This window comes from Solea senegalensis, linkage group LG18 (assembly GCF_019176455.1).
Source record: "Solea senegalensis isolate Sse05_10M linkage group LG18, IFAPA_SoseM_1, whole genome shotgun sequence".
NCBI lineage: Eukaryota > Metazoa > Chordata > Actinopteri > Pleuronectiformes > Soleidae > Solea > Solea senegalensis.
The window spans coordinates 1,921,804-1,943,774 of record NC_058041.1 but is presented as its reverse complement, the minus strand read 5'-3'; the positions used below and the strand labels follow the sequence as shown (position 1 = coordinate 1,943,774).

Sequence of the window (21,971 nt, the reverse complement as noted above, 5' to 3'; positions counted from 1 at the left end):
ATTCAGTCAACACCATTTAACAATCTGCCCTCAGTCAGGTACGGCTCATAATTAGTTTTCTAAACGGAAGTTAGGATCATTTTACACTTAGACCAGCTCTGGTGTACAGTGGCAGCAGGTGAGAATTGGCCAGCAACACACACACACACACACACACAGGTTTCCATGACTTCAGAGGACATTGCATTGACTTAAATTAATTTCCCGGAGACTTCCTCCGAGAACCTTAACTGTAATAACTACTAGCCTAATCCTAACCCTGACCTCAGCCTAACTTTAAAACATGTGTTCACCTTAAAATGTAGTCATTTTTAAAAATCAAGTATACCAGGTACACACACACACACACACACATTCAGGGGAGAATGGGTGTCCAACTGTAACCCCTCCTCCAATCCTCCTTCCTGCATTTTCAACTCCCTGAACATGCCGACTGCTCCACATGTCAGCTAATCTGCCCTCAATATAACAGTAATTGCTAATTATCTAATAGGTTTTTAATGAGTTTGGGGAGAGCGGGGGAAGTAAAGTGACTCTGAGAGAGAGAGAGAGAGAGAGAAAGAGAAAGAAGGCATCTGTGGTGCTCTTTGGTCTCCGTCGTCGGTCTCACAAAAAAACAAAACACACCCAAAACCTTTAGAGCAGGAAATGTTATTGAGTGAAATTAAAGGGAGATGACGAGAGCTAGTGAAATGGATTCTATGAAGAGCGAGGATGCTCTCTCCATGCATTTTCAAATACCCTTATACTTCACGGGGAAGGTATAGATGATGCTCATGTGCGAGCGAGGACAAGCACCGACAGAGAGATCTTGGGGAAAGAAAACGCTGCAGTGTCACTGTAATATACAGTATTACATTAGATGTGTCTCACAGGGATGAGTAACCTCTCTCTGTTTTAGTCACAAACACTGAGAAAATACTGTACAAACACACACACACACACACAGATTTTACAACGCACTTAAATGTGCGCGCACACACACAAACGCACATCCTCAATCACGTGGTCTACCTCCCAGGGACCACCAAGACATTGCTAAGGCAACGGGTGCCTGCCTCCACTAATGAAGTGGTTGCCATACCAATGGAGTTAGCTACACTATCAAATAGTGCATACTAGTCGAGGGAGGGGGGGTTATAGAGGGGGGGGCAGCGATGGGGGAGGAGAGGGGACATGGAAGTGTGCTGAGCTGTGCAATTTTTTTTATTTTTTTTACTTACAGTGCTCTGATATGGAACAATAGCCTGCACACATGCATACATTCATCTCATTCAGAGCCCTCAACTCCAGCTCCATCCTCCAGCTCCAGACTTTAATAAGAAAGAGACACAAGAAGATTGTCTTCCTGCTGAGATGCAGGGAAAAAAATGTAATAATACGAGAAGATGAGCTGCACAGGAATCACTGTGAAATCGTGTTAGGTAGACCACATGAGCAGAATACATCCACGGTCAGTGTTCCTCACACACACGGAGGATTTTCCCCTCCAGTCCAGTCCAGTCTTCTCTGGACTGGACTTGATGAAGTGACAACACTTCATTAAGCGTAAAGAGGAAAAAATGGCGTGCAAAAAAAGTGTGATTTAGATCTAGAAGAGTAGTAAAGTCATTTTAATGCCATGAATGTAGTCGAAGATGATCAATTATTAAAAAAGTAAATGTATTCATATTCCACACACACTCTACACATTCTCATGCATTTGGTTAATTTTACGTAAAAACTGTCGCGATACATAATTAATCCGCTATAATGAAATGAGCTTGACCAGATTATTTAACCAAATCGACTGCGTGTAGCTGTAATAATATAATTCAAGAACACTGTTGTAATGATATTCTCAGAGACTGAGGTGTAAAATGAGGGAATCAATACAAGGCGATAGCTTTGAATATGAAGGCACTTCTGATCCTCCACACAAGTATTCAGTCAATATCACAATATGATGCATTTTAAGTTTTATTAACGAACAGAAATAGCAAAATAATCACTCATTTTAATCATAACAATGAGATATTTTATCAAAAGTAAATCAAGTTGATGCCATACAAAACAATGTAACTGTAGTTTGTTGGGATTAAGCTAATTTAAGTACTTATGTTTCACATTGGACCAGGTTAATTTTTAGATTATTTGGCTCCACTTAAGTGCCTGATTTCCATTTTTAGCCTCCTGTGTTAAAAAAACATTGTTTGCAACATACCTGTGGTACCTTTTAATTTCAGTTTACCTCCAATGTATCCTTTTGCTCCCCCGTCCGTCAGAGGTGTCTCCAGTTTGACCAGGACTGCACCGTGTGGAACGCCAAGCAGCAGATCATCCTGTCCCTCAGCGAGACGCTGTGGGACGTCTACAACTACGGCCTCTTCCAGCCCGCGGGGGAAGGACGGGACGCCAAGTTCCTGGAGGAGGAGCGAGCGCTGCGGGAATACTCGCAGTCCTTTGAGAAAGGCGTGCCTTACCTGGAGGTACAGAGACAGAACGAGTGGAAGAGTGTTGAGAGTATTGAGTTTTTGAGGAGACGAGTGACGAGTAATTTATTCACCAGATGTCACTGAATCGGTAGTCCAGTAATCTGGACTTGTAGATTCCTTGAGGTCTTTGAGAATTAAGGAAGTTTGTTTATGAAGTCCAGTTGCCACTGATACAGTGATATTGAGACAACTATGACGTGGATAAATAGATAGATGCTTTATTTCCCTACGTCAGTTGGGATGGACTCTAGCTCCTCCCACGACACTCAAGTGGAGGATAAAGTGGTAGAAGATGGATGGATGAATAGATCGATGTCCTCAATGATCTTTATACAAATGTGTCTTGAACCATTAGCAAACAACACAAGACATGAAAGTTAAACTCATAAAAGAAGGGAAAATATTATAAAAAAAACAAATAGCAGAAAAGCAACAATGCCATAGAGGGTGAATACATAAACTGCCACTGCCAGTTATCAATGTCCCATGGTAAAACTTTATTTGCTAAATAGACTTAGCAAAAAAAAATAAAAAAATATTGAGGCATCATTAACATCCCTCCCTTTCCCTAGAATTCCCACAATGGATCCACAAAATTATTATTATTACTGTGTGCATGGATATTTTTACATATTTACATTCAGTAAAGAAAACAAAAAAGGTAAAAATGACAATAATTTTATGCACATAAATGATGTCTAATTGCATTGAGCTGTGGTGTCATGCTGTGAATTATCCCACAGTGCCCTCTGGTGGACAAAGCTGCAGTGTTGCAGCGTTCTCGGGCTGTGGGTGGGGCTGAAATCCTATCATGCACTCCAGGGTTTGGCTTGAGACCAGAGCACTTACATTCTTGACATGGTTCCATATGAGGGCATGTCTGTGTACTGATGAGGCCTCGTAACCAGATTCGCCTCCACGCTAGAACGTATCTCCTCACGGCACCACGAGTAAAAGTATTTATAACACGAGGAGTAATGAATCGAGTGCAGTTCAGCGCTGCAATCAGAGTGGCGTTCATTGGTGTGGTGTATGATATCAATGCTGCCACTTCTAACAATGTACAACCACTGGAATAGTGACAGTATTCCAGCTATTAGTCCAAAACATCTCTGATGCTTTAAAATGCAGCTGCTGCTCTGTATGTGTTTCAGTTCCATCAGCTCAGTCCTCTTCCCCTCACCTCGTGTGAATGGTTTTGATGTCGTTACCACGCAGATGTAAAGACATCCATTCACATTCACATGGTTTTCATTGACGACTGCTTGACGACATTCAGAGAGAGAGAGAAAGAGTGGGTTGTAAACCAACCAGACCTCAGCTGGCTCGTATTTTGAAGCATATCAGATTTTTTGTTGTTTGGGGATTTAAACCAATGTCTTTTATTCCTAAAGGGCTGTAACACGTTAAGATCACTGCATTTGTAAGAGCACTGAGAATCTCAGTACATTATATTATTACATTCGCGACTATGCAGTTTTGTCACGTCATGTGACCTACTGTATATTGGGGCTTGAGATTTTTTGCTGTGTGTTAAAGAAAACTGTAGATGCCAGCTGGTTGAATACAAACATGTAAAAATACACAGTATTTACAGTATAGAGTGTACTGATGTTCCAGTGAATTTGAGTGGGAGAGTGAAGTTAACAAGAGGTTAACAGAGCTTTTTTTTGTTTGTTAAAGCTGCATTTCTAACCCTAACCCACATGTACCATAATATGAACCATTTTAATTGACTTTATCTGCATATCCTGTCACTGAAAATCAGTTTCACAACTCTTTGTCTGGTTTTTCAGTTCAGGTACAAAACCAGAGTTTACAAGCAGACAAACCTGGACGAGAAGGCTCTGGCAAAGCTCAGCACAAAGGTATTTCTTCCCTCCCTCTTCACTTACTGTCAAACATTACTGTTCTACACACTGTCATCGTCCCCTGTTCTGTTTCTGCCCAGGCCAGCCTGAAGAAGTTCCTGGATTACATTCAGACCGGAGCGATGGAGAAAATGTCAAAAGTCCTCGATAAAGGTCTCGATCCAAATTTCCATGACCCTGACTCTGGAGGTGAGTTTGTCCAAAGCGTATGTACAGTATATGCTCACTCTATGGCAGAGGTGTCAAACCTGCGGCCCGCGGGCCATAACGTGGCTCACCACTTAATATCCATTTATAATAATGAGTTACTTTTATATGTTTTTGAAGCAATAGATTCATTTTGCATCATAAATAGGTTTTGTAAAGACACTTTTATTGTGAAATTCTGTGAAATATTCTGTGAATATTGTGATATCATTTTCAACTCATATCGCCCACCCCTACTTGACCGGCCCCCTGCTGTCCAGACTAGATGCTTAGTGGCCCCCAGGTTATTTGTGATTGAGACTCCTGCTCTAAGATATTCCAACTTATTCTTATATTTTCAAGTTAATGACGCTGTACGTGATTTTCACTTTTCTACCCGCCGTCCCTCCCTGACCTTTAAACCTCCGCTGTGGGTCAGAGACCCCGCTCTCTGTGGCCGTGCAGTCCGGCCTGTCGGTGGAGGGCATCAAGCTCCTGGTTCTGGGTGGCGCTCACTTGGACTTCAGGAGCAGAGACGGTCTGACGGCGGTGCACAAAGCCGTCAGGGCTCAAAATCACGCCGGGCTGCTTGTAAGTTCTCACAGGCACAGATTTACAAACAGTGTGGACTGAATAAAGCCACATAAATGCACTTAATGCATCCTTAAAGGTCCAGTGTGTAGCATCTAGGTGGTTTTACTGGTTAAATGGCCTTAGAATAAGCCTTTTTTAGATGCATTTTGAAGCTGACTCTTACTCTGCAAAATTGAGAAGGACAAAATCCTGTCTGGTATTCCAAGGCCGCTGTAGTTCTCTGATGTTTTGAGTAGATTTTGTGTCTGCTGTCCCAGCTGTACTGTAGGCCAGTGTTTCCCATTTAAGTGATATTTTTATATATCTATTTGATTTAATCAAAACACAATTCTAAGTATTTAAATTCAAAGTGTTCGCTTCTTCCTGTTTCCTGTCTACGCACACTTTACACACAGTCTTCATTGTCTCTCGCTGATAGGCTCTCTTGTCCCTCGGAGCATCTCCAGACTACAAAGACCGCTATGGCCTGACCCCGCTGTACCACACTGTACTGACAGGGGGCGACACAACATGCTGTGAAACCTTGCTGTATTATAGGGCAAAGCTGGGGACGAGGGACGAGAATGGCTGGGACGAGAGCCATCAGGTGCCAGTGGAAAGTTTGTCTGTCTGTCTGCACGTAAACTGAAGCAGTGCACCCACATTCCTGTGTCTTATCTACGTTGTTGATGTTGTGTTCCAGTGTCCCTCAGCATGCTCCTCACACCCGTCTTCTCCGCCATTGGCCTGCCTCACTCATCTCTCCATTCTCTCTGCCTCTCTTTTTCCATAGCACAGGGATGAAGAGGAGTTTGGAATGGAAGAAATGCATAAGGTACCTTTTTTTTTTTTTCTTTTTTTTTAATCCTGCCATCGCTCCATCCACGCCCGCCTGTCAGAGGCATGTCAGGCCCCTGAGAAATCATCAAGCTGGTGTGTGCTTGACCATCTCCAGCCCAGTTTAGAAAGATGCACTGCATAATTATGATGTTTCTCACTGCAGAGACGGGTGCATTGCCTACATTATATCCCTGTGACGTTATAGTGAATATGCGTTTGTGCTGCGAGCCGGTTGTCATGGTATTTTATTTTGGTTTTGCCGTGCCGCTCGTGTTTTCTTTCTTTCTTTACTTTGAACATCTTGTGATATTTTAGTCCCAGCAGGAAAAGAAAAAATATGAGGAAACCTCACTGGCTGCTGAAAGCTCATTTCTGTTGTTTTAATATTCTTTTTTTGTGTGTGTGTGTGTGTTTTTGTTTCATTTCTTTTCCACCATTGTACAATGTAATTAGCTCTGACCTGTTCTCCCGTTAGAGTAATTACGGATCTAAATGTAGAATCTTTCCCTGTGTATGTCTTTTTGTGAAATTGTTCCTTATTCTTTTGCACTGATACAGGACTACAGTATATAAATACACCCTCTTCTCGTGTCTCCTTCTATGCCGTTTAACACTGATAAATTGTGGATCTCTCTATCACTTTCTCAACATTAAAAGGCATGCCAGAATGGCTTTTCCCAGCACTTGGAGCATCTGCTGTTTTATGGGGCCGACACTTCGTCTCAAAATGCCTCAGGGAACAGCGCACTTCACATTTCTGCCCTGTACAACAAGGCAAGTATGGAAACAGGTCCCTAACATTCAACTATCATTAGCTTCATTATTACTGAGGTTTTCCTCTGTGTGTGTGTGTGTGTGTGTGTGTGTGTGTGTGTGTGTGTGTGTGTGTGTGTGTGTGTGTGAGAGCAGGAGAGCTGTGTCCGTGTTCTTCTGTACAGGGGAGCAAATAAGGAGGCAAAGAACAAACATGGTCAGACCCCTTTTCAGGTAAATGGTGATGTAATTATTATTGAGAGCTATGTTTTACATGTTTTAAGGGAAGCTCTGATGAACAGAAACTAAAGAGGAAAGGAGACAACGCAATAATTGCGTTTTTTTTTGTTCTGCGCTCGCAGCTCGCTGTAATGTCTGGTCACTTTGAACTCGGGGAAATCATCAAAAACCACAAAGACTCTGACGTAGGTAAGAGTTTGTGCCAAACTTTTTCTCTTTTGAAGGAGTAATTCAATATTTAAAGGTCCAGTGTGTACGAATTTGCAACAGCTTTTGTTGAGACTGCAAATTGTAACAATCAGATGACTCCGATTCCCTTTACCCAAGTGCCTCTAGGAACTACGGTGGCCTCTACATGCCAGACAGGATCTTGTTCTTCTATGTTTGTATATTAATCTTCCTCTTGTCCGTTCAAGCCACCAAAATTTTTAAAGTGATTATACACAACATAATGCTAAACACTGAGCCTTTTATTTAATCAATCATTTCCAACACCACTTCCTTGCCTTTTGTCTCATTTTCCCCCTAACAATCTTCCTGATTTGTCCTCCTATTCCATCCTCGCATATGATACTGAGCTCCTCCTCCTCCTCTTCTCCACCTCTGAATCCTCACTGTGTGATCCTCACCACCGCGTCTCACACCTCTGTCTTCAGTGCCCTTTTTGGAATCGCCAAAGTATGTTCCCAAACGCAGAGAGAGCTCCCACACGCTGCCTCTCCCCTCGCTCCACTCCCACCACCTGCTGCGGGCTAACAGCGATAACACCATGACCCAGTCTGACCCTCAGATCCTTCCCATCAAGGCCTCGACAAATCCCAACCCAGGACAGGTACTGAAGGACCATCAGGTGTAGATTCGTCTGTCTTCTGTGGTGTTACGTGATGACTGGTGGCAGTTCAGGAGCTCTGTCTTTGTTTCTGTGTTCCCGCAGGTCCATCGCAGAGCCTCCATAGGCATCAGAAGCTCCAGCAGCCCTAGAAATCGTACTCGCTCCCCATCCAGAGGGAGAGGAGGCCAAAGTGACACGGAGGAGAGACACCGGCAGCCACGGGGCAGACAGAGGTAAAGAGCCCGTGGAGGGAAGATCGTAGACTGTGTATAAACATGGATGTAGTCTTTCATTTAGAAAAAAAGAGTTCCCATTTTGAAGCTTCAAGATTTGTGATTTAACCCCTGGACAGTACCGGCTGTCAATCATATTGGTGTCTCCTCATATGTTCCATACTTTTTTTTGAATGGGAGTACATTTAAAAAATCTATATCATGTACTATTGAAGAAGACCGCAAACTATCAATTGAGACTAAATTTAGATTAAACCCTCCATAATAATATTTACTGACATTGTAAATCCAGTGAGTTAACAATTCTAAAAACATGGGTTAATCTCCAACAATTACCAGGGAAATGTCTAAAATCTCAATATTTAACAGAGGAGTCTGGTGTATTTAGCGACAGCACTACTTCCTGGGCTTCACTTTTCAAACTGGGGGCTATGTCCAGTCTATTGGGATGATGCAGCATGTGGTGGGTTCTTCAGACCACGACCCAACTAATCCAAACCCATCATCATCATTTATATGCAGATACGTTGCTATTTATGTCTCGGTAAGAATACCATGTGCACTATCTTTAACTGCAAGAATGCCACATATTTTAGGTGTGGTATCAGTAAACTCTGTGCAAGGGAAGGGAGATGTGGAAGAGATTACTTGCAGCCTGGAAAAAAAATAATAAAATAAAAAAAAAGTCCACACAGTGAGATAACAATGACCACAACTCGGGCATAAACAAGGCAACGTTTGTACAGAATGTGCTTACAGCGCGGCACAGGCGAGCCCTGGCTGTGTAAGAAATGTTATCATTAAATGTGAGACGCTTAGTAAATACACAGCTGCAACATGAATTCTCCGTGTTGCTATGACTGATCAGCGTGACTCAACTGCCGACTGTCTCTGATGTGGCCTGACAAGCAGTATGTCATCTCGCTTTGTTTTTCCACACCAGCTTTTATGCCATGACTTTTGTAAGAGACATTCTTTCCGTCTCTCTCTCTGTCTGTGTAGCGCGACCTCTGCGGGCAGCAGCGGTGGAGGTCAGATAAAGCGTATGTACAGTGCGGTGCCAGGGCGAGTGTACGTGGCCACTCGTGCCCACTCAGCCAGTGGAGACAGAGAGCTGTCTCTCAGCAAAGGAGATAAAGTTAAAGGTGAGACAGAGCCAAACCACACACACTGGAATATAAGGCAGGTCATCCACAGAACAAATGGTGTTATTTTCACATAAATACTGTAACCCTTTAACACAGAGTGTATCGCAGACTTTGCGTTACCGTAATTACAATTTATTATGGTAATTTCACCCGTGCTGTTGCAGGAAGCTGGAGAATCGGCGTCTTTGTCACCAGAGAGAAAAGAGTTTTGTCCTGTTTTTGAACATTGAGACAAAAACTCAAACAAATTTTATTTTAAATATGTAGTGTTCAAATTTCAAATTTAACACGCGAAATCTAGTATTCATGTACAACTGCGGTGTTTTTCAATAAAACTTTTAGTTTTTCTTCATATTAAATTGTAAATACACTACTTTATCATGCAGTACATTGTAAATAACTGCCTGATATTGAAAGTCATTCTGAAAAAATGCACTTACAAAAGCACTTACTCACTTAAAGGGTTAATGTTCTCTACTTTACCAGTAGATCTAAAAGATCAACAACAAGGAAAGGAGACACACTTAAGGGACAAGAAATGAGAAGTGCCGGCATCCAGTCATCACAAATCTTTCACCCTCTCTTGATCTCTCTGTGTGTTTGTTCACCAGTGTTAAGTGTTGGTGAAGGTGGATACTGGGAGGGAACGGTGAAAGGACGCACTGGCTGGTTTCCTTCAGACTGTGTGGAAGAGGTGGCTGCTCACAACAAAGACAATCGGTCAGGTAAGGCGGAACTTCACATTTTATTTTGAAAATTTCATAATGTATAGGCTGTTTTATAAGGGATTTATAGTTAGTTAAGTCTGATTGGACATTTGTTTCTTGTATTGTTTGTGCATTTCTACACCGAAAGAAGAAATGAATAACCTATTTTGGATGAAACGTTGACAAGCCATACAGTGATTATATACAATAGCACGTACAGGTTTAATAAAAGCATCTCCAAGTCATTGTAACATCCAGCGCGTCACACTTTTGCACAAGCCAAACATTATGTCGTGCTGAAGACGCCACAAAAAATGTGGTGTAAATGCATTTGATTAATTTTAGTGTCAGTGCTGGAAAGGCTTTGAACAAACAGGCAGAGGCGGTGTCACGACAGAAGGTGAAGTTTGATGGGAGCATATGTTTCTGTGCCTCGCAGAGTCGCGCAGCGAGAAAGCCAAGAGGAAGCTCTTCCGCAACGTCACCGTCGGAGCCTACGACGGCACCGATGGCCCCAGGTAAAAACAAATAAGTTGTCTGAAAAGCTTAAAACTGAAGGTCTTGTGTGTGAGAATAAGTGACATCTGATCACTTATTCTCCCAGTGTGGGTGTATCTGATCTCCACTTTCCTCCTGCCTCTTCATCAGCCTATGTAAAGGTTTACGTGGGCAGACACGTTCGTCATTCATCTGCAGCAACCTTTACGCTGCTGTACAAACACGGTGGCCCTTGCCTAATGGCTAAAAATCCTATTAAACGAGAATAACTGATATTAATAAATACAATTTATGGCTCCCATGTAAATAGCTTTAACCGTGTAATATATAATTCTAATAAAATGTGTTCCTCCTCATAAGGTTTCAGTGTTAACTATCTGGACGTTGCACCATGATTATGTCAGTATCCTCATGTGATGAATTAATGATGTGTAAAACCTGATTGGCTGCAGCCTGTGAACAATCAACTTCAACCTCAGTTGCATTAAACTGACAAATGCGTGTGTGTGTGTTTTGTGCTGATCCTGAACGGCGTTCTCTATTGTTTTGCGTCAGTGCTGATAACACAAAGAGCAGCCATGTCATGTTCAGCTCTGCCTCTTTTGGCTCCCCCACACAAACACACTTGTCGCTCGCTCCCGTTCACATTCCTCCCTCTCCTCCTCGTGCTGCGCGGAACACAAGGTTGTTGTCACGAGACACAGAGGTGTGGGGTTCCTTCCTCCTTGCCTCGGTGACATCTGTGGAAAGCTGCGGCTCAGGTCTCGAGTTTGTTCGCTGAAATGTTAATATGGCCGTGTGTTTAAAACACCCCGTCTCCTGATGAGTCATGAGGAGGCAGAAACACCAAATATTGCTTAAACCGCCGTGGCTAATGAGACGGACTTACCGGTTTGCCACCCAGTTTCTGCAGCCTCTCACACAGTGGAGCTGGTGTTAACCGTGCACTGCACAGCCCTCGCTGTCTTTCAGAGCAGCTGCAGTTGTGCCGTCGTAGTTGTGTTACCTGTGTTAAGTTGGTTAAGCATAATTGCAGCGCTGTGGTGAAGTGGGTGCTCGGTTAAGAGCAAGGTGATCCGGAGCGCGTGTGTTCGTCCCTCCCCCCTGCTGCTCGGCATTTGGGAGAATGTCAATTACTGTTTCAGAGAGAAATGGAGAGAGCGTTGGTGTTTGTTAGTCCGTGTGGTGATGACAGTTCTGGTTTAGATGAGAAAGGGGGTGAGACGAAAGTTGGCAGTGTGTGTGTGTGTGTGTGTGTAAATCCACGGTGGGAATCAGCTGTTTGTGTATCTGTGATACAGCAGTCAGTGAATGAGCAAATGCTGTCTCTGTTTCCTCTCAGTCGCTTTACATTTATAACCCATCCCCCGCACATTCAGCTCTCCATCTCCCGTACTTTGCAACCAAACCCTCTTCCTGTCGTCCACCAGCACTCGCCATACAATACACACTCTCCCTGTTGTGATAATCGCTGGTATTCTCTCTCCCTCTCTCTCTCTCTCTCTCTCTCTCCCTCTATCTATCTGTCTTTGTTTCTCATTGTCTTTCGCCTTGTCTGATGTATGCGGGGTTGCAGAGCATCATTCTCTCTCTCCCTCTCTCTCCTTTTCTCGTTCCCCACCTCTCTTGCTCCGCTCCCTCTCCTCCACCCTCGCGGCTCTCTCCGGCTCAGCTCTCGCTAGAAGACCATGAGGAGGGAGGAGGGAGGTGGGAGGAAGAGGAGGGAGGAGGGAGGAGGAGGTGATGGAGAGCGTGCGAGATAGAGGAGGGGGGGACATGGCAATGGGGGGATGCGGAGAGAGAGATTTCTCTCTCTCCCTCTCTTCTTCGTGGCCGTCACTGGGCCCCAGAAACAGGAGCGTGTGGTTCATTTACAGGTAGCGGCTGTTTCCTCATTCATTGGCTGGCTATGGATGTGAGGAGAGGACAATGGAGAGAGGGGAGAGGTAGATGATGCTATTGAGAGGCCGTGCCTTTTCAAAGACAGATTAATAAGCTATCTATTCTGTCTGTGCGAGTGTGTGTCTTAAATTTGTGTTTTCATGCATGTGTATATCTGTGGAGACGGAAGTGGCTATTGAATGGAGAGTCTGCAGCATTTTTTTTTATTATTATTTCTGTGTCTTTGCCTGTAAATGTGTGTGTGTCAGTGCATGAAAGGGAGCACATATTGATGCGTTTCAGTCAGACAGTGTGGGTGTATTTCGTTCTCTTTGAGTCATGATTTCTTTAAGTAGATATTTTTCATTCACCAGCCCTTCTCCGTTTATCCCTCTTCCCTTAACCGTCACATCGCATATTTTTTTTATTTCCTCATGCCACTGTGTCATTCAAATAATGTGCTATTCTGATTGTCCACAGAGATGAATGTCAAGTGTGCAATATGTCAGTTTTTTGGAGATACCTGTCATTTCTGTGCGTGTGTGTGTGCATGAATTTGCATTTGTGTGCCTGGGACTATATACACTAAATAATGTATGTGTGGTCTCCACATATGAGTGTATATGTCAGTATTTTCTGCTGTACATGAACGATATCTGTATATTATGTACAGTTCATCTGTCTCTCCGTCCACTGCCACATCTGTCACTTGAGGCGGGCCGTGGGGGTATTTGTAATCTTCATGTACATTCAGCAGGTGAATGGTTAAAAAGTTGCTTTTTTTCCCTCAGTAATTGTAGACAGAAGAGAGGATGACTCAGGAGGGTACATAACAACTCGAGTAGGCTTACAGCTCTAATGCAGCTAGTTGAAAGACACAGCGTCCTAACTAAGTAAAGCCATAAACCGGGGACATTTGCACTTTTCGTGGCTCTAATTAAGCCCCAGTGATCACTGTGGTGGCGGCTGATGAGCTAAACCAGGTGTGCAAGTGTCAGCAATGTGCACCTCAGAATCACCTGGAGGAGCAATGGTCGGTCATGGTTTCCCTCCTTTTGTGGAAGTGGACGGATGACGAACCCTGAAGGATCCGTACCACCCACTCAATGTTACTTTGATCTTCAGAAAGGGAAAAGCATGATGGAGGACAGGGTGAGAGAAAAAGGAATGAGGTGTGAGGAGCAGATGGCTGGAAGGCGGCTGTGCGTTGGCGAAACAGTAACATTGATGGAGAACACACGAGGGATGGACCTCAGTAGGGGAAACTAGCGATCGTCTGTTCAGTGCTAAAGTTACGGCTTGGTGTCGAAAGTCTGGATCTTCAGGACAATGTTCATGACTCTGCCGTACCGCCGTGATTCCACAACCAAACTTTAATAGATAAAAACGGCAACTGGGTCTGCCCTGTAAGTGACACTGTTTTAATTGTTTTCCACTGTCATTGTTAATTTAGTGCCAGTGAAATAATTTGGTTTGGTTTCTGGAGTGGCAGAAGCAAAATTAATTTGAACGGCTTTTGTGCCAGAAAGCCAAAAAACTTAAAAATAACATATTGGCACTTTTAAACGATACACTGATTTTTCAATAAGTGGTTTGAAGCCTGAGTTATCATCGAGATGCCAAGCTGCCAATCAATTTAGGTTCAAGTTGGCACCACTGCTTTTGGGCTTTTCTGTCTGAAAAGTAGGCAGTAATTATATTTATAGTATTATATTATATTTATAGAGTAAGGGGTGCTTGACATATTTAAATTACTGTATATTTGCTACTCATCATCAATCCTAAAAGTCCCACTTAACATGGGGGGTTCTTCCATTGGTAAATGATGTCCTTGAGTGTACAGCATTGTTACTACAGTCAAGCCATCACTGTAAATAAAGGCAATTCTTTGAAATTGACACTCTAACTGAACCCAGAGAATGAGTGGCCTGGTCAGTTACATTGAGGAGAACAAGCTAACACGGAAATAAATATGTGGAATTCCTCTTAAATAATACGGCTCTGCTCCAGCTCCAGGCTCTCTAACTGAACCTGAATTAACGTTGTTAGAAAATCAAGTTCAGAAAAATGAGTCATGAGATGTGGCCGTATGTGTGCCGAGTCCATTTAAAACAGTCCCACATTAGAGGAAGCATTGTAAAGCAGTTTGGCCAAAAGTCACAGTCATCATGGTAATGGAATAATGGAGGAGTTTGCCGGGCCAGTCGATATATGCGACTCCAACTGTCTCACAACACAGGACCGCATCCCAGTGTTTGTGCTCATGATTTCTCCCCTCACAGTTTGCCGTCTTTGAGCGAGAGGAGCTGATTGTGGTGGGATATTTGAGGCCTGCCCAACTTTTTTTTTTTGTTCTTGTGCATAATTTGAAGTGTCATGTGTGGCCGGTATTGGTGCTCGGGAGTAAAGCGGCGTCCTTGCAAAGGCTGCCAGAGGCGTTGAGAGCTAATGCGGTGATTTGGGTGCATTTGGAGTTTTCCATTATCAGTGAAGTGTATGTGCACATTTTTTCTAATGCGCTTTTCCCCCTTAGCCCAGTGTCAGCGTCGCCTCAAACTGGATTAGTTCATCATATGGCATCTCATGTGCATTTCCTCTCATTGTGACCCTACCATCAACCCCTTTTTTGTGCACTACTGCTTTTTGTGTGACATTCTTCATCTTAATTATCATTTGCTGCAGTGTTACTTCATAATGTCGGTCAGTGTAACTGTGTTCCATCGTCAGAAAATGTTTTGTTTTGCATGACAGTGCCACCTGTATTTTGCCATAGAGAGCATAGAGCTCCCTTCCTCTCCAATTCGCTTGGTTTCTGCGCATCTTACTCTGTTTTACCTTCCTCTTCTCCTCTCTCCTCACTCCCTCTTAGTGACTACATTATTAAGGAAAAGACAGTGCTTTTACAGAAGAAAGACAATGAGGGCTTTGGCTTTGTGCTCAGAGGAGCCAAAGGTGAGTTTCTCACACATGATTCATCACATATTTCTCAGTCTCTGTAGATTTCTTTACTTTCATACGCCGTTTCTTTTCTCTCTCACTTCTCCATCCCCTCTCAAATTTTCTAACCCGTGTTCTTGTTAGCTCTGTCCACTCATGCTTGTCGTTGTTGTCTCCTCAGCCCAGACTCCCATAGAGGAGTTCACTCCAACGCCAGCGTTTCCAGCGCTGCAGTACTTGGAGTCTGTTGATGAAGGGGGTGTGGCGTGGAGAGTGGGCCTGAGGATGGGGGATTTCCTCATTGAGGTGAGAAAATCACGCATTTACACACAGAACAAAATCTAAGGTCCTGATTTTTTTGTACTTTGTCCTTCAGCAAGAAGCCACATTTATTTACACTGAACCTTTTGCCTGTCTAAAAACACTCTTGCCATCATTACCACTCACCCGTCCCTTTCCTCTCTCCCTCTTTCTCTTCTTTTCCTTCTTCTTCATTGTGGATTGGGTGGAGTCGCTTCAAGATGCCAAACACAAGATGGTGGTCTACATAAATCCTTAATCAAGGGCCTTCGATTAAAGAGCCTTAATGGAAGGCTACAAAACCCAACTATTTTAATTTTTTAAGAGATTACACACTTATACAAACATACTTATGGGTAGTATCTTCCGTAACGCACACTGTCACACAAATGGCTCACTGGTATTCAAATGACTCAATGACTCAACGATGTATCTGTTCAAATCTTTGTAGTTGTGTTGCTGCCTGAATTGAAACGTATGCCAAACACGTACCGCTGGTCACATCATTTAGATGGAAAGCAGTGCAACGCGTTGGCTTGTTCCACGTTCACTTCTCCTGCGTGTGTCTGTTGTCTTCCAGGTGAACGGCCAGAATGTGGTGAAGGTTGGCCACCGGCAGGTGGTCAACATGATCAGACAGGGCGGCAACAACCTCATGGTGAAAGTTGTGATGGTGGCTCGAAACCCTGAGCTGGAGGACACCACCCGCAAGAGGGGTGAGGGTGATTTTCTCACGTTGTTTCTATTCTGTAACAATTCAGCTGATGCCATGTTTACTTCTGCATTGTGGCTGTCTGCACGTGTATACAAGAATACTAAACATTAAGTCTGCATTTGGCTTACCTCCCTTGGCAGCTCCGCAGCAGACAAAAAGACTGACTCCTCCTGCCATCGCCCTCCGCTCCAAGTCGATGACATCAGAGCTGGAAGACATGGGTAAGGCGATAAAGGAGACAAAAAAAACTGAAACTTGAGAATAAAATAAAAAGGAGCAAGGATCTGGAGACAAACTAAATTAAATTTATGTCCCCCAAATAGTTTGGGTGTGGGGGAGGACACGTTGAAAAGAAGCTTCTTTTTGGTGGGCTAGTAGCTTCAGTATTGTGGCACTATGGGGAAACACGGCATTAAATATTAACCAAGTTGATGCAGAAAGCCAAGAAAATGATTTAAGTGTGGGTGCTTTCTTTTCCACCAGTAATGGCAAATTGGGGAAACCATTTTTTTGTTAAAGAGAAAAGATGTGGTGAAAGAAATTACAATCCCATCAATCACAAGTTCATCTTTGTTTTTATTTCTTTTTCTCCATCACATGTGCTGCACACAGTGGACAAAGGTGGGACAATCATAGATTTGTGTGCGCTCATTGTCATTTCTGTCCCCATCACCTTCCCTCCCCATCACACCAGCGTTCACACCCTCACATGTGTCGGAGTATGTATTCCATTCGTTCATCTGCTTAGTACACATCACCGTACAGCAAATTCCTATCACACTTAATTTCTGTTTCCCAAATTATGCATGCTACTGTAACAGCTGCATCTCCATGGAAAAAGAAAGCAGGTGAATATCCTTATCACCTTTATCACTGCAACCATCAGCCCCCGAGCTTTAATTAAAATTCAGCCTGTTTGATGCTCTTTCCATTTTCTCTCTCTTTTTTTTTTCCTTTTAATAGACTATGAGTCGTCTCAGGGTCCTGATAAGAAGAGGACAGTCTATCAGATGGCACTAAGTAAGAAATCAATCGCTCAGACCCTTCAGACCTGGTATTAACATCAGTCCTGAGTGATTGCGGCCAGATTACGCTAAGTACAGGTCTGAATGCTCCCAATTAGTTTTGAATGTGTCATCGCGGCACTGACCCTGCTTCCTAGCAGTTGCACAATAGGAAGTTTGAGGACACATTGGAGACTGACCACCTCTCACCCGCAGTTTTTTTTTTTTATGAGTTAATGTCGTATTCATCCTACAGCAGTGCAAGGAGCTCACGAGCATGTTTGTCATCACATCTGCACCGTCATAAATATAATTTTCTTCTTCTTGTGAACAGATGTGTGCATTTGAGTGCAGTACAGGGACACCAGATCTTATCACGTGTTGCCAAAGGAGTTTTGTTTAGTTCTACTTCGTGCAGTCGTATCACTGAGGGCAATCGTGTCAATACCAAGTCTAAATGGGGGCCAGTGTTTTTTATACCTTGAGGGGACAAAGTGGGCTCACTGATATCCTCTTTTGTGTTTCTTCTCTCACATCCTCCCTCCACCCCTTCACTTGTGGCCCCGGCCCTTTCTCTGGCTTTTTTTTTTTTAGATAAACTGGATGAAATATTAGCCGCTGCCCAGCACACCATTACACCAGACAACCAGGGCCAGAGAGGTCATGGGGGGAAGAGGGACCGGAGCAGGAGCATTGTTCCCAATGTCTCCAATGAGGTACTGTTGGGAATAGGTAACAAATGGTTCTAGTTAGCGTCGTAATGATAACATCCTGTGATCGCTTCCATTAACAAACACTGTACACCCGTGGACCTCCCTCACAGTACTTCACCAGCACCAGACGAAGTCTCTCCACTGCTAAGGATCCAGCACATATTTAGTTTCAAGAAAGTGACTAATGCTATTTAAAAAGGACTCCTATCTATGAAACTGCTCAGTTTTCAGTGCAGTGTCGTCTACCCTTCACTGTGCTTTAGAGAAAGTGATCGACAATAGACCACCCACATGAAAACATTTGTTTAACCGTGAGTCAGGTTGTGACTATTCAGCTATGCTCTGTCTGCCTGATACACTATTACTCTACTGTAGTGCATTTTACTGTAAATCAATGTAATTTTAACAGCATCAGCATTTTTTTATCATTAATATATTTGAGTAAATGATTCCTCTTCTTCTTTTTTTTCCTAACTTTGGAATTGAACACTTGAAGCAACCCTATGAGCAACAGTCGTCTGTGAGCACAGCGCAACAAGGACCAGGTTTTGGCTACAACCAAGCTCACTTTCAGCCAGGCCATGGACCTCAGCACGCAGTCATGATGCGTCAAAAATCTATTGGTAACTGCAATTATATCCTGCTCCTTTCCTTTCATGGTGTAGAATAAAAAAGAAAAAAGAGATATGTAATGTATGTATGTAACCCATGATTGGAATAAAAAAATATGAATGGATGAATCATGGAAGTTTATCATTGCTCAGGAAATGTAACTGCCTGTGTCTGTGTGGTCAGGTGTAACAGAGGAGGAGCGGCAGTACCTCCACCCACCTGCTATGAAGTTGGCTCGGAGCTTGTCGGTGCCAGGGCCAGAGGAAATCCCCCCACCTCCCAACACATCTGCTCCAGAGCCACCTTTATCTGCAGGGCCTCATCCTGTAAGAGGGCCTGCTATGCCCATCCCCCCTGTTTCTCAAGCCCACTACCAGCCCCACTCCCAGCCAGGGCATCCTACTCAAGCTGTCTGGGAGAGGGGAGGACCTGCTATGATGAACCAGCAGATCATGGTCTCCACCCTCAGGAGACAATCAGAGGGACTGTGTGCCAGAGAGCCAGATGCACCACGTAGAGGTGGTGGCAAGATGGGAGGGCTAAGGAGAGGCTATAGCAGTGCCACTCCGCCGACAAGTGCTAAGCCTAAGGCGCAACAAGCCCCACAACACCAAGCGCAGATGGTCAACCGGGAGCAGGGTGGAGGGGTTAGCAGGGGGGCTGCCAGAAGGGGTGGTCGAGGAGCTTTGATGAAGCAGTCAAAAGTAGAAGATGGGCTGCGACAGCACAGAGGAAAAGGAGGTGGTGCCAAAGAGAAAAGCTCAATCCCCATCCCAACCATCATTGTCAAAGCGCCCTCAACCAGTAGCAGTGGCCGAAGCAGCCAGGGGAGCAGCGTGGATGCTGAGACTTCCCAGGATGTAGAAGAGCAAACCTCAGCAGATGCAACCCCAGACAGCCCCAACACCAGTCTACCCTCGCCACTTACATCCTCGCCACCTCAGGCCCCTACACCATCTTCTTTTCCTGCATCAACAGCTGCTCCTTCCGCTTCCTCACAGCAAAACCTTGAAAACTTGGTTTACACGTCAAATTTTGGCACAGGGTTTGGAGGGGCAGGAGGGGCGCGCAGGGAAAGAGAACGCTTTCGAGATATGAGAAGAAAGAGTGCCTCTTTCTTCCTATCATCTGAGGAAGATATTCAAGGGGAGGCAGGAGGAGGAACAGGAGACGGAGGAGGAGGAGGAGCACAAGGGACAAGAATTCAGCCTTTGCAGAGCTCACAGATGGAAGTACCCACGCCTCGACTGCGACCGTCGAAGTCTATAGACGAGGGCATGTTTTCTGGGGACAGCTATGTCAACTATTCCAGCAGCATGCCCCCAGCATTTGGCCTGCCTGAATATTCCTCCCCTGTCCTCGATCAGGACGGACAACCCAAATCCGCTCCCACAATACATGGCTCCCAACCAGCTACTACCTTCATCCATCCGCTTACAGGGAAAGTTCTAGACCCTTCATCCCCACTTGGCTTAGCCCTGGCTGCGAGAGAAAGGGCCTTAAAGGACGACCGCAGGACACGTAGGGAGGACAGACACTTTGGTCGGCAGATGTCCACAGTAGGAGCGTTCCCCTCTCCTGTTCAGACCCCAGCTCCCTCCCTGTTTGCTACCCCTACACAATCGGCCTACACTTCCCCAGTGTCTCTCCACTTAAGCTCCACCACCACCTCACCTGCATCTCTGAGTCGACCTCAGTCACCACGGATATTACGCTTGGGAGGTGGAGGTGGCGAGCGGATGGAGAGGGAAAAAGAAGGAGGACCGCCCAGAGAAGGTCTCAGAGTTCGCTTCTCAGAGGACAGAACCACTCAATATTCAAACCAGTATTACCCGCAGAGTCCCAGGGAGAGAGAAAAGGAGATGTACGACAGCAGACGTGCTCCATCCATGCATCCTCCTCCTCCACCACCGGCTCAACCAGCACCCCGAAGACCTTCCTTTCTGCAGATGGACAACGCCCCCAACACCAGCTACATTCCTCAGTACACTGTCCCCACAGCCCCAGCACAGACAGATGAAGCTATGGCAGATGTCAGATCAGGGGTGGGTGGAGGTCTGGGACTGATGGTTCTCCCTCCGCCAGCTCCCTCAATAGACGCCGATGACGAGTTTGTATTTGCAGATCCCTTACCTCCACCGTTACAGTTTGCCAACGGTAAGAATGAGCGAGGTCAAGGTTTCTCTCAGAGGCATCAACACCCAAGTCAGCAGCAGGCTGTTGCTCCACCTCCCCCACTACCTGCTCCATCTGCTAAGCCATCAAATATCCCCCAATCCTCTTCACAAGGTGGTGACTCTGCGACCTCCAGCCTTACCTCCTACGACAGTGAGGTAGCCAATCTCACACAGTCGGCGTTCTCTCCATCCTATCCACCCCCACAGATATTTCCCTCTTCCTCAATCACCACCTCTGTTGCTGCTTTACCTCCGACGTCACTGCACAGATCCCAGCCCATGTCCCATTCTCATCACTATTACAGCAGCCCCAATGACCCGTTAGTCATTGGCCACATCCCAGCCCAGGATAGAGGTACAGCTGCCCTCACCACCACCATGTCTTATGCTACCACAACCATGACAACCACTGCTGCCGCCTCTACCACCACGACATCGCCTGTGTCCTCTGACTACAGCATGAGCATGGCCGGGCCCAGGGTCGGCCTCAGCACCGGGGGGAAAGTTGTCGACTACGGTCATCACACGATTATACCCAAGAGCGGAGACTGGCAAGATGGCGTGGTGGATTCTGGGATCGAGGAGTTGGACAGTCACAGCAGCAGTGACCACCATTTAGAAATGCTAGGACTGGGTGGGCTGAGGGGAGAGAGGGGAGGGGTCGGAGGAGGAGGAGGAGGAGAGAAAAGCGGTGAACATGAGGATTCTTCTTCAACCTTCTCAGGTGGACAGACTTTTGAGGTGCATAATGCCAAAATGGAAAACCCTGTGTTTCCAAAGATGACTCATTACAAGGAGGGGGGAGGGAAGGTTCAGTCTGTAGCACTTCGCAGGCAGAACAGCACCAACCCTGCTCCATTGCAGTTGCAGAGACAAAACAACCTTGAGGATGCTAGGATAGAAGGAGCTCTCTTAGATGAAAGGAGGCGTAAGCTGGACGGCTTTGGCACAGCGCTGACTGCCTGTTTAGAGAGGCCTGTGGACCCGCGGTCAGTGGGCTGGGGTGAGGTCGAGGTGCACGGACAGGTTGATGTCGTGCAGAGAGGTGCGATGGTGTTGGAGGGCCGCAGGCTGCACTCGCCTCTTTCGGGCGTGAAGGCCAGCATCATCAATGAATTGAGCTCCAAGCTGCAACAGATGGGCGGCATGAAGAGCATGGACGACTGGAGCCACTCTCCAAAGTCACCCACCATTCACAGGTGTGTTTGTTTTTTATTATTAAAACCTTTTTTAAGCAGAGTTTGTTAGCATTTAAAATTCACTGGTGAAAAACATTT

At 45.0% G+C, this 21,971-nt stretch overlaps 1 protein-coding gene across 2 annotated transcripts in view; it reads left to right on the top strand.

Moving 5' to 3' along the window:
* Positions 1–21,971, top strand: part of LOC122759121 (SH3 and multiple ankyrin repeat domains protein 1-like) — a 38,437-nt gene that overhangs the window by 13,261 nt on the left and 3,205 nt on the right. For both annotated transcript variants that reach the window (XM_044013692.1, XM_044013691.1), the window contains 24 exons: positions 2,265–2,468; positions 4,271–4,342; positions 4,426–4,534; positions 4,971–5,122; positions 5,544–5,711; positions 5,898–5,939; positions 6,602–6,718; positions 6,854–6,931; positions 7,060–7,126; positions 7,594–7,769; positions 7,872–8,002; positions 9,005–9,147; positions 9,762–9,875; positions 10,297–10,375; positions 15,106–15,188; positions 15,355–15,479; positions 16,054–16,189; positions 16,329–16,409; positions 16,801–16,809; positions 17,010–17,036; positions 17,152–17,208; positions 17,787–17,908; positions 18,402–18,528; positions 18,701–21,893. In XM_044013692.1, coding sequence (XP_043869627.1) covers positions 2,265–2,468; positions 4,271–4,342; positions 4,426–4,534; positions 4,971–5,122; positions 5,544–5,711; positions 5,898–5,939; positions 6,602–6,718; positions 6,854–6,931; positions 7,060–7,126; positions 7,594–7,769; positions 7,872–8,002; positions 9,005–9,147; positions 9,762–9,875; positions 10,297–10,375; positions 15,106–15,188; positions 15,355–15,479; positions 16,054–16,189; positions 16,329–16,409; positions 16,801–16,809; positions 17,010–17,036; positions 17,152–17,208; positions 17,787–17,908; positions 18,402–18,528; positions 18,701–21,893 — 5,612 coding nt within the window. The remainder of the gene's footprint in view (positions 1–2,264; positions 2,469–4,270; positions 4,343–4,425; positions 4,535–4,970; positions 5,123–5,543; positions 5,712–5,897; positions 5,940–6,601; positions 6,719–6,853; positions 6,932–7,059; positions 7,127–7,593; positions 7,770–7,871; positions 8,003–9,004; positions 9,148–9,761; positions 9,876–10,296; positions 10,376–15,105; positions 15,189–15,354; positions 15,480–16,053; positions 16,190–16,328; positions 16,410–16,800; positions 16,810–17,009; positions 17,037–17,151; positions 17,209–17,786; positions 17,909–18,401; positions 18,529–18,700; positions 21,894–21,971) is intronic.